The sequence below is a fragment of the Heptranchias perlo genome, chromosome 4 (genome assembly GCF_035084215.1).
Source record: "Heptranchias perlo isolate sHepPer1 chromosome 4, sHepPer1.hap1, whole genome shotgun sequence".
NCBI lineage: Eukaryota > Metazoa > Chordata > Chondrichthyes > Hexanchiformes > Hexanchidae > Heptranchias > Heptranchias perlo.
In genome coordinates, this window is record NC_090328.1 from 87,773,119 (window position 1) to 87,788,015 (window position 14,897).

At 43.0% G+C, this 14,897-nt stretch overlaps 1 protein-coding gene across 3 annotated transcripts in view; it reads left to right on the top strand.

The window, feature by feature from the left end:
• smarca2 (SWI/SNF related, matrix associated, actin dependent regulator of chromatin, subfamily a, member 2) overlaps positions 1 to 14,897 on the top strand; it is a 141,182-nt gene that overhangs the window by 30,839 nt on the left and 95,446 nt on the right. For all 3 annotated transcript variants that reach the window (XM_067983273.1, XM_067983275.1, XM_067983274.1), the window contains exons 5-8: positions 11,283 to 11,375; positions 12,345 to 12,591; positions 13,759 to 13,885; positions 14,520 to 14,693. In XM_067983273.1, the coding sequence (XP_067839374.1) occupies positions 11,283 to 11,375; positions 12,345 to 12,591; positions 13,759 to 13,885; positions 14,520 to 14,693 (641 nt within the window). The remainder of the gene's footprint in view (positions 1 to 11,282; positions 11,376 to 12,344; positions 12,592 to 13,758; positions 13,886 to 14,519; positions 14,694 to 14,897) is intronic.

Here is a 14,897-nt window from a genome sequence, read left to right on the forward strand (position 1 = left end):
GTGCTTTTAAAACTTAGTTTAGACCTGGTATTTTTACGCGTACCTGTTTGGTGGCGTAATTAGTTTCTTTCCAGTTGGGCAGATGAGCAAGTTTGCGATTTTTCAGTGATTTCTCTGATTGTAGCGTATGATGGACCTTTGGTTTGAAGCTGGCAAATCACCAGCGAACCAATAGGAACAGTTTCACGATTTCTGCATTTTAGTGCGCATGTGCAAACGTGGGAACTTGCTCCTTCAGTTCGCCATTAAAAACGGAGAGTGCTGTTGAGCTCCTCCATTATTTCAGGAGCAATTTCTGGCTCATAATCTTCTCAAGCCGCACTCCATATACACTGGACGTTTTATTGTAAACGTTAGTCTACTACCGTGTAATAAAGGCGAATAGTACTCAGGTTTCAAGTGGGTCAAATCCTAATTATCTAAATTAACTAGGGTTATTGAATCTTATCTGAACCTTGGATGTATGTTTCTCTGAGGTAACTGGCTGTCTGTTTTTGTGTGTATTTTTGGCAACTTGCCTACATCTCCATTAAGTACAATGTGATTTTTTTACTAGAAGCGTCAGTAATCATTTTTAGATGAAATAAAGTTTATACCTTTCCATATGACCTTCCCTCCATCATAACATCAGAGGAGTTTGGCAGTCCTTTAAATGTATTTACCTCAATGCAAGGAGTATAGGAAATAAGGTGGATGAGCTGAGGGCACAGATAGATGCGTGGCAGTATGCTATCTTAACTATTACAGAAACATGGCTTAAAGAGGGGCAGGACTGGCAGCTCAACGTCCCTGGTTACAGGGTTTTCAGATGCGATAGAGGGGGGGATAAAAATGGAGCGGGGGATGGCAATCTTGGTTAAGAAAACAATTACAGTTGTGAGGAAGGATGATATTTTAGAAGGAGCATCAAATGAGGCTTTATGGGTTGAGCTAAAGAACAAAAAAGGGGCAGTCACACTCCTGGGAGTGTACTACAGACCCCCAAACAGTCCGAGGGAGATAGAGGAGTAAATATATAGGCAAGTTTCTGAGAAGTGCAAAAACAATAGGGCAGTAATAGGGGATTTCAACTACCCTAATATTAACTGGGATACAAACAGTGTGAATGGTATTGAGGGCGCAGAATTCTTAAATTGCATACAGGTGAATTTTTTTAGCCAGTATATAGCAAGCCCAACGAGAGGGGGGGAAGTTCTGGATTTAGTTCTAGGAAATGAAGAGGTGGAAGAAGTAGCAATGGGAGAGCATTTTGGTGCTAGTGATCATAATCCAGTGAGTTTTAGCATTGTTATAGAAAAGGACAAAGACAGAGCAGGAGTTAAAGTTTTCAATTGGGGTAAGGCCAATTTTACTAAACTGAGATGATTTAGCAGAAGTAAACTGGAAACAGCTAAGTGAAGATAAATAGTGTCAGTGCCGTGGGAGACATTCAAAGGGGTGATTCAAGGGGTTCAGGGTAAACATGTCCCCACAAAGAAAAAGGGAGGGGCTGCCAAATCTAGAGCCCCCTGGATGTCAAGAAGCATAGGGTAAGATAACGCAGAAAAAGAAAGCCTATGATAGACACCTGGAACTCAATACTACGGAAAGCTTAGAGGAGTATACAAAGTGCAGGGGTGAAGTTAAAAAGGAAATTAGGAAAGCAAAGAGAGGTCATGAAAAAATATTAGCAGGTAAAATCAAAGAAAACCCAAAGATGTTTTATAAATACATTAAGAGCAAGAGGATAACTAAGAAAAGAGTAGGGCCTATTAGAGACCAAAAAGGTAAACTATATGTGGAGGCGGAAGATGTGGGTATGGTTCTTAATGATCACTTTGCATCTGTCTTCACAAAAGAGAGGGATGATACAGGGATTGAAGTTAAGGAGGAGGAGTGTGAAATATTGGATGGGATAAACATAGTGAGAGAGGAAGTGTTAAGGGGATTAGCATCTTTGAAAGTGGATGAATCACCAGGGCCGGATGAAATGTATCCCAGGTTGTTAAAAGAAACCAGGGAGGAAATAGCGGAGGCTTTAACAATCATTTTCCAAACTTCACTGGATACAGGCACATTGCCGGAGGATTGGAGGACTGCTAACGTTGTACCGTTGTTTAAAAAGGGAGCAATTAGAGTGAGTAATTACAGGCCAGTCGGCCTAACCTCGGTGGTGGGCAAATTATTGGAATCAATTCTGAGACAGGCTAGACTGTCACTTAGAAAGGCACGGACTAATCAAAGACAGTCAGCGCGGATTTGTTAAGGGGAGGTCGTGTCTAACTAACTTGAATTAATTTTTCAAGGAGGTGACAAGGAGGATCGATGAGGGTAGCGCAATTGATGTGGTCTATGTGGATTTTAGCAAGGCTTTTGACAAGGTAGATTGGTCAAAAAAAGTAAAGGCCCATGGAATCCAAGGGAATGTGGCAAATTGGATCCAAAATTGACTCAGTGGCAGGAATCAAATGGTAATGGTCGACAGATGTTTTTGCGACTGGAAGGCTGTTTCCAGTGGGGTGCTGCAGGGCTTGGTACTAGGTCCTTTGCTTTTTGTGGTATACATTAACGATTTGGACTTAAACGTCGGGGGCATGATTAAGAAATTTGCGAATGACACAAAGATAGGCCGTGTGGTTGATAGTGAGGAGGAAAGCTGTAAACTGCAGGAAGATATCAATGGACTGGTCAGATGGGCAGAAAAGTGGCAAATGGAGTTCAATCCGGAGAAGTGTAAGGTAATGCATTTGGGGAGAGCAAACAAGGCAAGGGAATACACAATAAATGGGAGGATACTGAGATATAAAGGAAGTGAGGGACCTTGGAGTGCATGTCCACGGATAACTGAAGGTAGCTGGACAGGTAGACAAGGTGGTTAAGAAGGCATATGGAATGCTTTCCTTTATTAGCCAAGGCATAGAATATAAAAGCAGGGATGTTATGCTGGAACTGTATAAAACACTCTTAAGGCCACAGCTTGAATACAGCGCACAGTTCTGGTCACCACATTACAAGAAGGATGTAATTACACTAGAGAGGGTGCAGAGGAGATTTACGAGGATGTTGCCAGGACTGGAGAATTTTAGCTATGATGACAGATTGGTTAGGCTAGGGTTGTTGTCCTTGGAACAGAGGAGGCTGAGGGGTGATTTGATTGAGGTGTACAAAATTATATGGGGCCTAGATAGAGTAGTTAGGAAGAACCTATTTCTGTTAGCGGAGGGGTCAATAACCAGGGGGCATAGATTTAAAGTGATTGGTAGAAGGATTAGAGCGGAAATGAGTAAAAAAAAATTTTTTACTCATTGGAGTCTGGAATTCACTGCCTGAGGGTGGTAGAGGCAGAAGTTCTCAACTCATTTTAAAAAAAACCTGGATGTGCACCTGAAGAGCCGTGACTTGGAGGGCTACGGACCAAACGCGAGAAAGTGGGATTAGGCTGGGTGGTTCGTTTCTCAGCCGGTGCGGACACAATGGGCCGAATGGCCTCCTTCTGTGCCGTAAGTTTTCTATGATTCTAAGGGCAGCAGGCACATGGGAACAACACCACCTGCACGTTCCCCTCCAAGTCACACACCATCCTGACTTGGAAATATATCGCTGTTCCTTCATCGTCGCTGGGTCAAAATCCTGGAACTCCCTACCTAACAGCATTGTGGGAGAACCTTCACCACATGGACTGCAGAGGTTCAAGAAGGCGGTTCACCACTACCTTCTCGGCAATTAGGGATGGGCAATAAATGCTGGTCTTGCCAGTGACGCCCACATCCCATGAACTAAAAAAATCCGATATTGGTCCAATTTCTAAATCTGGATTTCACAGCATTCTAGTGGCTTATTCAGGCAAATAACATGTCTTTCTTCCAGGAGCTGTGTGGCTGTCAGCAATATTTTCATGTGTACTTTAGAAATATTGTATGCATATTTGAAAATTTTCCATTTGATACTCTAATTTTGCACTTTCATCCATTTTACTAAAATGTGTACATGCCTTTCTAAATATGGATGCGTGCATATTTTAAAATGACATAAAAACACATTTACCATCTGCCAGCAAGCATACTTTTGATTCGAGTGCTACAGTTAGTGATAGCTATATATCACTGATGACAAATATCGAGGTGTTTAATTGGATGAGCTTAAACCTCTGTGTTTAAGCACAGACCAGCATTTTTGTTTTAGGTTTTTAGAGTTATGAACATGAGATTTATCTAGCTATATTTATAACTTTGCAGATCTTCATTAAAAATGTGTAATATATTTAATTGGAAATGCTTAACTTAAATCTTTCAATGAGCACTTATGAAATTTCCAGCACGGCACCAATGGGTTATGACTTGACATTATTATATTTAGAACCAAGACTTTGACCAAAATGTGTTTTTTTAAATTGTGTAGAATAAAAAGAAGTTTGCCAAGTTACATGCCAAATAAGAAATCTTAACACTTGGTGCTAAGGTTACAAAGCTTGTACTTGATTCAGTTGAGAATTAGACATACTTTACACTTATGAATGTTTTCCATGTGTTTACTGTTCCCCAGAGATATGTTTTACATGTTCATGATTTTTTCTTCCACCTTTGGTGTTTCAGCTATTACCCTAAACCAATTGGCCCTAGGTTTGTGGCTTGACTCAGCTCATTGTCCCTTCTATTTTGCAGATTTCTGTTTCTGGTCATCATTGCCATACATTTTTCTTCTTGCTTATCTCAGTAATGGTTTGCGCAGTGCCAAATTATAAATGTTACTGAAATTAGATTTCCACCCCCCCCTCACTTGGCAACGGAATTACACATTTGTTTACAAGCATTTTTTACGTGGACACCATTGACTTTTAAACACAACAAAAACTTCTAATTCCTTCTCTTGTTTTCATCATCTTAGTTCCTGGGCATTGCCCTCATGTTTTATGGCAGGGAGAGGGGACCAAGTATCCCCTTTAAGAATTTCATGCCATTTTATTGCTGTTTGCACCAGGTGATATTTCCTCATTGAACTGTACCTTGCAATTTTTTAACTCATCAACAGGTGTCTCCCTTGTTTGCTTACCAGTTCAGTGTTTTTCCCAATGTTTATTGTATCAATACCGATGTTTTATGCATATTGCAATAACTGTCTCTGCACCAACTTTTGTCCATTGGTTTGCGCCTACTTCACAGGATGGATGGCCCATCTAAAGGGGTGCTGGAAGTAGGAAGAATGTTCCTAATCATTAAACTGTTACATAAACTTATCTGAGCCACAATGTTAGCTTTGCAGTTCAGAGCATGTCTGTCCAGGGTATAAGATAATCATGTATGTAAACAACTATGGTGGGTCACCTTCCATTTTTTTCTGTTCTAATGCCATGAAAATCTGCAACTGCTACCGTTGAAACCTACTTCTGTTTTACACGTCACAAGAATGCAGAACCTAGCGATGGGTGCACTGAAGAGTGGAGTCCGCTTCTATCATTTTTTTAAAATGCAACCACCCAGCAAGAGTATCCTGTTTAGAGTGGTCTTTGATTCTTGATCTCCTGGGATCAAAAGTTTGTGTAGATCTCTCTTCATAACCAGGATCCTTTCTACGATCCAAATGGAGATTTTGTGGTTCTCAATTGCCAAGAAAGACTTGGCTGTGACACCTTGGGGTCGCTTTTCAGATATCTGAGCGGGTGCGTTCGTGGCTGGGGGGGCTGCTAAAATTCGGGATTCCCGGGGCGGGTCTGGAGCCCGGCTCCAACCCACCCATTTCCGGGTTCCCCAATGACGCGCTTAAATGCGCGCGCAGCCCCCGCATGCGGGACTCCCACGGCAATTAAAGCTGGCGGGATCCCACTTAAACCAATTAATTTGATAGTTCAGGTCGTTTGCAGACCTGATTGGGAGGATATTTTAGGAGGGGTGGGATTTTCATCTCAACTGAGCGTGTTTCCCATACTGGGGGAAACAGGCCACCAGCTTGTGGGAGCTGCAAAGGTCCATTTGACAGGTGCGGGGGGAGACTCTCACTCATTGCAGGAGACCATTCTGTCACTTTGGACAAAGTTTAGCCTGCACCACCCTCCTGCTAACACAAAAATTCACAAACGTGGAACCTCAGCTCTGGTGTGCAAACACATTTACCTACCTTGCGGACGCCCTCAAACGTACATCTTGCGGATGGGGACTGCCATGGCTGCGGTCATGACCTCATCTGAGGACGAACAGCATCACCAGCCTCGCCGGCCACACTGTCCACCTCTGACACGTGGAGCTCCACAACACAGTGCTGTGACACATCCACCTGCACAGCAGGAGGGAGAGCAACCGCAGAGAGAGATGCGTCGCAGAAGGCACCATCCTCGCCACAGGGTCTACAGACAAAGGCTCAGCTTCCTGGACCTCTCTGAGGACAGTGCACACTGAGGCTCAGTCACTCGACATGTAGTCGTGGACATCTGCAGCCTCCTTCATGCCGAGCTGCTCCCGACTGGCCCGAGCACCATCTTCTTGCCTGTCGCTGTCAAAGTCACCACTGCACTCAACAACTTCTCCTCCGGATCCTTCCAGGGTGCCACCGGGGACATCGCCAGCGTCTCTCAGTCGTTTGCACATAAGAGCCCTGCAAATACACCTACACCCACTCTGCAGTGACACAATGGGTGGCATCAGGTGTGGGTCTTCATGGTGATCCTGGGGAAAGGGAATTATTGCACAAACCAGACAAGATTTGCAAAGACGTGACAGTAGTGGTGATAACAAATTTTAATGTCCCTGGCAAAATAAACAAAACTAAATCAAGAACATGACATTCTTTCATACACCCTTGTGCATCCCCTTTGTGCTCACAAAACCTTAGCCGTACGTTTACGGGAACCCCTAAGTGGTGCTACCCCTGTGGCTTCAGCAGAGGTAGTGGCAGATTGCTCTTGTCCATGCCCTGACCAATGAGATGCTTTGCACAGACGCCCTCTGGGTTTCAGTGCCCGTGAGGCCCCCTCCAAAGACTGCCCCACCTGCATCTGTGCAGGGGCAGGTTCGGCCACCTAGAGAGGAGGCAGCATTGCGGGTACTGGTTGAGAGGGGGGCAATGGGTGAGACGTGGAAGCGCTTTGAGTGGCGTCCCCACTTCCATGCCCCCTTTCACCATCATCCCTCTCCTGGCCCAGGCCCACATCACTCCTTCCACCCTGCTGGACGACAGTTTGGAGGACTTGTGTGAAGCCATGGAAGGCCAGTTGTAATGTATCTGTCAGCCTGCTTAAGGCGGCAGAATGTTGCTCACTCTGAATCCAAACGGCCGTTGTCAGGGCCTGAATGGACTCATTGTTGAGCCGTGCTTGAAGCTTGATGGAGGCTAGCCTTTCCTCCATCGCAGACATTCCCGCACCTACCCGCCACACTATCTGAGCTGCCTTCACGTCCCTGCGACAGTATTCCACTCATGCAGGAGTTGGACTCCTCCATCCTCTGTGCGATTGTGGAAAGTGCGCGTGGCAACTGTTCCAGTACCTCGGCAATGTGCTGCTGGGCCTTGATGACTCTCCTTTTCATGGCTGGCCCCCAGGGTTCAGCATCTGGGTCCAGCTGAGCAGAGCCTGGAGAAGAATGCCCTCACCGACGCGGACTCTCCACGGCTGCCCCTGCCACTAGGGTCTGCTCGTGCTCATGTGCGTGGTGACTCACCATGTGCAAGCCCAACTAACTGAGGACGGGGACCCACCGAGGTGTGTGTATCTGCGCTGGTGGATGACTGGCTCAGATGTGATGATGCACCCTCAGAGGCCGGCAGGTCCTCTGAGGAATCACCGTCTGTGGTCACAGCGGTCGTAGATGGCCCTGCAAGAGAACAGAAAGCAATATTAAGCATGTGGACAGATGTTGAGGTGCTGCAGATGCTAAGTGATGTTAAGATCATTCGCTATCATGAGTGCTGAGTGTTAGATTTCTGTCACCAGCCGTTTGTGCGCTCCTAGTCTCTGCGTCCGCCACGGACAGGCACTCCAGCGTGCAGCTTAGTTCCATTGCCTGCTGCTCCACGTCAGTTAGGACCACCTGGTGTGGCGGGCCCCCTCTGGTCCTTGCCCTCACCCGGGCATTCTGGTATCTCTTCTATCAAGGCAAAACACTGAGAGGCGTGATTGAGTGATGGTTGCATAGTGACCCGCTGCATGCATTGGTGTGGGTGGGGGTGACCGTGAGGGAGATGCATGGGATGGTGCGTGTGAGACATAGCCATGAGATTGTATGCGGATTGGGTTCCGTGGTAGTGTTCGAATGGGAACTGGGGTGGTGAGTAAGTGCAGGCAAGGTGAGGATGATGGTTGAGTGGATGTGAGGAGTGATGCGAGAGCATTGTGGTGGCAGTGCAGAAGGAGTTGTGTGGTGGTGGAAGTGATGTGGAGGATAGAGTGTGGGAGCATGCGTCAGTATACTCACTTTGGCTGACCTGGTTAGGTCATTAAAGCGCTTTCGGCGCACATTGCTGCTGCTGCTGACCTCCTCAGCCACCTCGAGCCAGGCTGTCTTGGTGGCAAAGGGAGGCCACCTCCCCCCATCAGATGGGAAAAACGTTTCCCTCCTATTCCTTACTCCATCAAGCAGCACCTGGAGTGAGGAGTCTGAGAATCTTGGAGCAGCCTTGCCTCTGGGCTGCTCCATGCAGCCAAAATGGTTCTTTGCTGCAGGGGGAGCATTGGAGGACTGCCCCTTTAAATAGGGCTCCTCCTGCTGATAGCCTGTGATGCGGGTGCGCAGTGCGCCCGCTGCGCAGGTCTGGAACGGGAAACCCAGAAGCACACGTGAGTACATTCAATTAGGCTGCGATCGCATGCGGAGCACCCCGATTTGACTGGGCGCGTTACCCACATGCCCAATCGATGCCCCCCCCCCAACCCTGCTGCCAACCCGCCTCCCTCCTAATATCGGGCCCCTTATGTCTTTGCACCGAGTGGCCCTTCAAATATCATCGATCACAAGGAAGGCCAGATATGTCTAAGGAACTGTAAACACATGGAAAACATCCACAAGTATAAAGCATGTCTAATTCTCAACTGATTCAAGCTCTGATTTTGTGACCTTTGCACCAAATTTTTTACTTGGCATTTAACTTGGCAAGTTTTTTATTCTACACCATTTTTATAAACCAGTTTAGCAAGGAAGGGTTTTTAACAGGAAAAGAGTGTCTATTGATACCTCTGTATTAGCCAATGAGTTGGAGACGGGGGCGGGACTTACTGATGGGGAATTTCCCACTCATCTCCATTTTGGCCAGGAATGATGTGGCGATGCCGGTGATGGACTGGGGTTGACAATTGTAAACAATTTTACAACACCAAGTTATAGTCCAGCAATTTTATTTTAAATTCACAAGCTTTCGGAGGCTACCTCCTTCCTCAGGTGAACGATGTGGATTTCCACATCGTTCACCTGAGGAAGGAGGTAGCCTCCGAAAGCTTGTGAATTTAAAATAAAATTGCTGGACTATAACTTGGTGTTGTAAAATTGTTTCCAATTGGCCAGGAATAGTGGTGTAACTTTATGCAGCTTTTTTTTACTGGTTTTGGTGCAATTGAGTCGGTTGGAGAATTTTCCGTGGTGTCCAGATTTACGAAGGGAGCCTGGAAAGTTGAGTCCTTCATTTCACAATTAAATTGCAGCTAGGATTTGAACTTGTTCTGAACAAACGTCAAATCGTTTGAAGCAGAGAGTCTATCTTACCTAAACTTTCATCATATTAAAATTGTTGCTGCACTGGCCCTCATGTTGGTGCCACTGATCATTAACCGGCACACACTGGTGGTAAATCCTTTGTACCTTGTTTGACATGTGGATAAGCAGTTATTGGGAAAATTATATAATCTTTTGATGGAGCTGTTACCAAAGTTGAGCTGCTATCGATGGCAGTTCTGTAATGTTTCTGCAACTCAATGTTTTATTGAAAGGAAATGGTACCTCATTGGGCAAAAAACATTAGCTTTCCATTTAGAAGTGAGATTGGGTAACTTTCTTGAGAAACAAAACCTTTTGATGAACCAATCACGAAGCAGAAATGCTGAATGGTAGTAGAACATGTCTCCTATTGGCAGGGGAAGAACAACAAGGAAAGTTGGAATTCGCTGTGCTTGTGCTATGGGCCAACATTGAAGGGTTTCTCTTGATGCCATCTGCAGGGTAGCTTTCTGAAGCACATTGAGATCTTGTAGCCCAAGCTGATAAGTTGGCCTGAACATTTAGCTCTTCAGTGTTCCAAAACCAGTTTCAGGCTAATTTGGTATATACCTGTTTATATATGAATAAGAACAAATACTAATTACCTCCCATAGTCATGAACTTTGTTCTTTGGTAGCTTTACAGAAAGATGTTGAATTTCTTCCAATCAAATTGCCCTTTGACTCTCTTGACAGAGCCTCTTGAAGCTATTGGGATTAATATTTGCATTGAGGTGTCAGCCGTGGCTCATTGGTAGCACTCCCGCCTCTGAGTTAGAAGGCTGTGGGTTCAAACCTCACCCTAGGATTTGAGCACAGAATCTAGCCTGACTCCCGTGCAGTACTGAGGGAGTACTAGATTGTCGAAGGTGCTGATGAGATGTCAAATTGAGGCTTTGTCATGGTAAAAGATCCCATGGCACTATTCAAAGTTCCTGACCAACATATATCCCTCAACCAACATCCCCAAATAAAAAAGATTAACTGATCATTTATCTTGATGCTGTTTGTGGGACCTTGCAGTATACAAATTGAGTGCTGCGTTTGGCTTAAAAATCAACAATAATTACGCTTCATTGTATTGGCCGTAAAGTGCTTTGGGATGTCATGAGGACATGAAGGATGCTGTATTAATGCAAATTCTTCATTTTAATCTTTTGAGTTGCTGGTCAATGAACGAAGGCTGTATTTCAGATTAGGACCTTCTATAGAATGAAGCAGGGCAGGTGGTAAAACATCAGCTGATCAAAGTGACTGCAGTAGCATGAATTTCTTAAAAGGGTATGTTCCCTTTAGGTGCTGGTGCGAACCTCCCCCCACTAATATTGGCAAATGAAGTAAGGCAATACCTATGATGGATAATCTAAAATTTTGGAATTTATCCAGCAACAAATTGCATTATGGTATTAGGAATATTGATAGTGAAACTTCTATTTTAGTGGAAGTGGTTACACTGTAATTTTCCAACAAAAACAGATATTTAAAAAATAATACTTTGTGTTGAACTAGAAATGTGTATACTTAATATTTTACCCTCTTACAGGTAAGTAGTGGGGGGATTTTTTTTTTTACTAGATTTTATTTAGCTCTGGAGTAAGACTGGTTCAATATACATTACTTTATATTTTAGGCATGGGTATGCATTCAATGGCTGGTCAGGCTGTAGGACCCTCACAAATAATGTCAGGACATGTTCCTAATGTTCCCAAGCCCTGGACAGAAGGTAAGTAAATCTTCCAGACAAATTAATGTTTTCATACTACATAGCTGCTGTAATTGTTTACTAAGGCTGCTACTTATATTTTACTATTAAAAATTAACCACTATTGGGTTCCTTAAATTTATCTGTTGGTTGGTGTCCTATATATTTCTGGAATTATTGGGTTTAGCAACAATCTGATATTGGAAAAAGCTGTTATGTCATTGAAATGGAATCAAACCACAAATGTTTACCGGTGGCACTGCTAGATAAATAAGCATTATTGGTAGTATGCTATATTTTAGCTTAAGGTCAGCTTTAGTTGCATTATAATGGTTATCTTGAAATAGCTGCTTTTGAAAATTTGGCTTCTAGTGTTCTAGTTTCATAGATTATAATACATCATTTCACATGCATTGATTTAGTCATGCCAAACTAGGATGCATTTGCCTAATTGTTTCTGCTCCCTCCCTTCTACTCTTTTTCCCGCCTCCCATTAGCCATGTTGTAATTTAGCCCATAAGAGGTGTTTACTGATCTGATTTAAATTGCTCGATTTCCTGTAAACAAATCAGCCTTGCTATACTGTAAAATGCAATGAAAAGTGGAAACATATACTTAATTCCTCCTCTCCCTCAACCTATTGCTTTATATTTGTGCTATCGTAGGTTATGATAATATGATAGTTTGGTCCATTGACCATTCCTGACTTCCAGTGCTATAAAGCATTAAGTGATATATGAAGATACTTTCTCTGCATTCTCTCTTTCCATGCCACCCTCCTTTTTCTTTACCCCTTCTGCCAGATGAACCAGTTGAGACATGGTTTAATGTAATTTTTCTGGTTTTGAGCTGAATAATTTGAATATACACCCAACAATTAGTTCTAATTAGTATAGATACTTTATTTTTCTATTACATTATCCTACTTTAAAATAGAACGCAATAAACCCTTTTTTCATTTGACTTTTTTAAAAAAAATAATAATTTCAGGTCAAGTTAATGAAATGGGCATTCCTAATACTCCTCAAAAAATGCCCATTCAAGCTACTTGTGGAAGACCTTCTCCTGCACCAACTGTACAGGCGACTCCATCTGGCCCTGGGGCATCGTTGCCGCAACAGCCCGTTGTCCAGCCTTCACCTACCATCCAACTTCATCAGAAGCAAAACCGTATAACACCCATCCAGAAACCACAGGGGTTGGATCCTGTTGAAATTCTTCAAGAACGTGAATACAGGCAAGTTGAATTGTTAACAATGGGATATGCATTTTGTCACTCAACTGCGATATCTGGTGTACCTTAGGCTTGGTAAACAGCATTCTGTTTCAAGGTTACCCGATTTAGGAATATGAATCGGGTCTTTCGCAGAAAAAAAAATATTTTGTCTCCAAGACTGATTTCTGCTTGTTATAGCTTGTGTGCTTGCCTAAATTTTTTATTGGCAATAAAAGGATTACTGCTTCTACCAGCATTGATTTTAATTTGAATATTGCTAATACTGTCAAAAGGCTTTGAGAGTTTTGATTCTTTTTGTAACTGTTCAATACCCTTCATCTGCACTTTTGTTTTTATTTAAGTCGAATGTTAGTGACATCCCTTGATGCCCTGGTTTGAAGAAGCCCATCAGTGTGTAGAAGCTAAATTAGTTTAATACACCCAGTTGAAATAATCAAAATGCCAAAACATTTTGGGTTTCATCAATAGCTTTACTGATTATTCAACTTTCATTAATGGTTCCTACGTCAGTTTCTCTTAAAATGCCATTGCCAGTCATGGTTAAATCAGATTTCGAAAGTTAAAATCCAGCAGTTTTTAAAAAAAAGATCTTGCCAGTGTTAAATAATTAATTATGGCACATCCATGCTAAGGTACAATTGAATTAGATGAACAAAAATGTATAGCAATCACATATATCAATACTTGAGAACATGCAGTTTTCAAAACAATTTTTGAAACATTTTAAAACTTCCAAAAAACCCCAACAACGATTGAGCTACATGCTGCTTGAACCCGAACCTCTTTTTCAAGTTTAATTTTACAATTAACATAAGAACATAAGAAATAGGAGTAGGCCATATGGCCCTTCGAGGTTGCTCCACCATTCAGTAAGATTGTGGCTGACCTTTGACCTCAACTCCACTTTCCTGCCTGATCCCCATATCCTTTGATTCCCTTAGTGTCCAAAAATTTATCAATCTCGGTCTTGAATATACTCAACGACTGAGCATCCACAGCCCTCTGGGGTAGAGAATTCTAAAGATTCACAACCCTCTGAGTGAAGAATTTTCTTCTCATCTCAGTCCTAAATGGCCGACCCCTTATCCTGAGACTATGCCCCCTAGTTCTAGACTCTCCATCCAGGGGAAACAGCCTCTCAGCATAATTTTAATTTTCTTTTCACAGACTTCAAGCTCGAATTGCTCATCGTATTCAAGAGCTTGAAAACTTGCCTGGTTCTTTGCCACCGGATTTGCGCAATAAAGCTACTGTTGAGTTAAAAGCTCTTCGACTACTCAATTTCCAACGACAGGTTTGTATTAAATTATTTTATTCGGAAATAGGACTTTTATCATGATCTCATAAGGTCTTTATTAGCCTATAAGGTTTACTGTGATTTGCCGCAGCCCAGGCAGTCAGCTCACTTCCACTGAACTACTGTAACACAGCCTACACGCCATGAACTTTTACTGTACGATGCCAACACAGCTCATGGACACTACTAACCTGGGTTGGCATGCCACAGACTTTGCGATACTGCTGCAGCAAAGCTCAGACAGATCAATAACCTTCAATCCCAAAACAGATCAGACACATCACAAGCCTCAACTGTACAACTACATTGCAAACCTAGCTTATGTACAATGTACGTTTTTCCTACTTTCTAAATGCTGAATTTGTTTGCAGAAAACTCCATTTATAGTTTGAAACCCATAAGCTTCCATGGTTATATATTGATAGTATATCTGCACATTTGTTCAATATAATCTGCAAATGTTTAAACCATCATTTTATATCCCCCCACTGACTAACAGGCTAGAACTGTGGAAGGTGTAAAATAAACTGTAACTGGATTTCAAGTAATCTTGAGATAAATGTTTTGTAATCATTTGTATAACATTTTTTTTGTTGGAATAGTAATTGTTTTTTTCTAAAAAAAACAACAGCTGAGGCAAGAGGTGGTTGCCTGTATGCGCCGTGACACAACTCTGGAGACAGCACTCAATGTGAAGGCCTATAAACGTAGTAAACGGCAGTCATTAAGGGAGGCACGCATCACAGAAAAGCTGGAGAAGCAACAGAAGATCGAACAAGAGCGTAAGCGCAGGCAGAAACATCAGGTTTGCAAATAACCTTTCTTCTAGTTATGATTGAGCCAACTGTAAGGGATATGTAGAGGAAAATAGTCTCAATGTCTGCAGTTCAGATACATTTTTGTTTTATAAAAAACTGCTGAGTACCTCTCCTCCGTACCTCCACATTTAAAAAAAAAATTCCAATCAAGCTAGTCCTCTAGCTTTGCTCCTGACATTTATAAATGATGG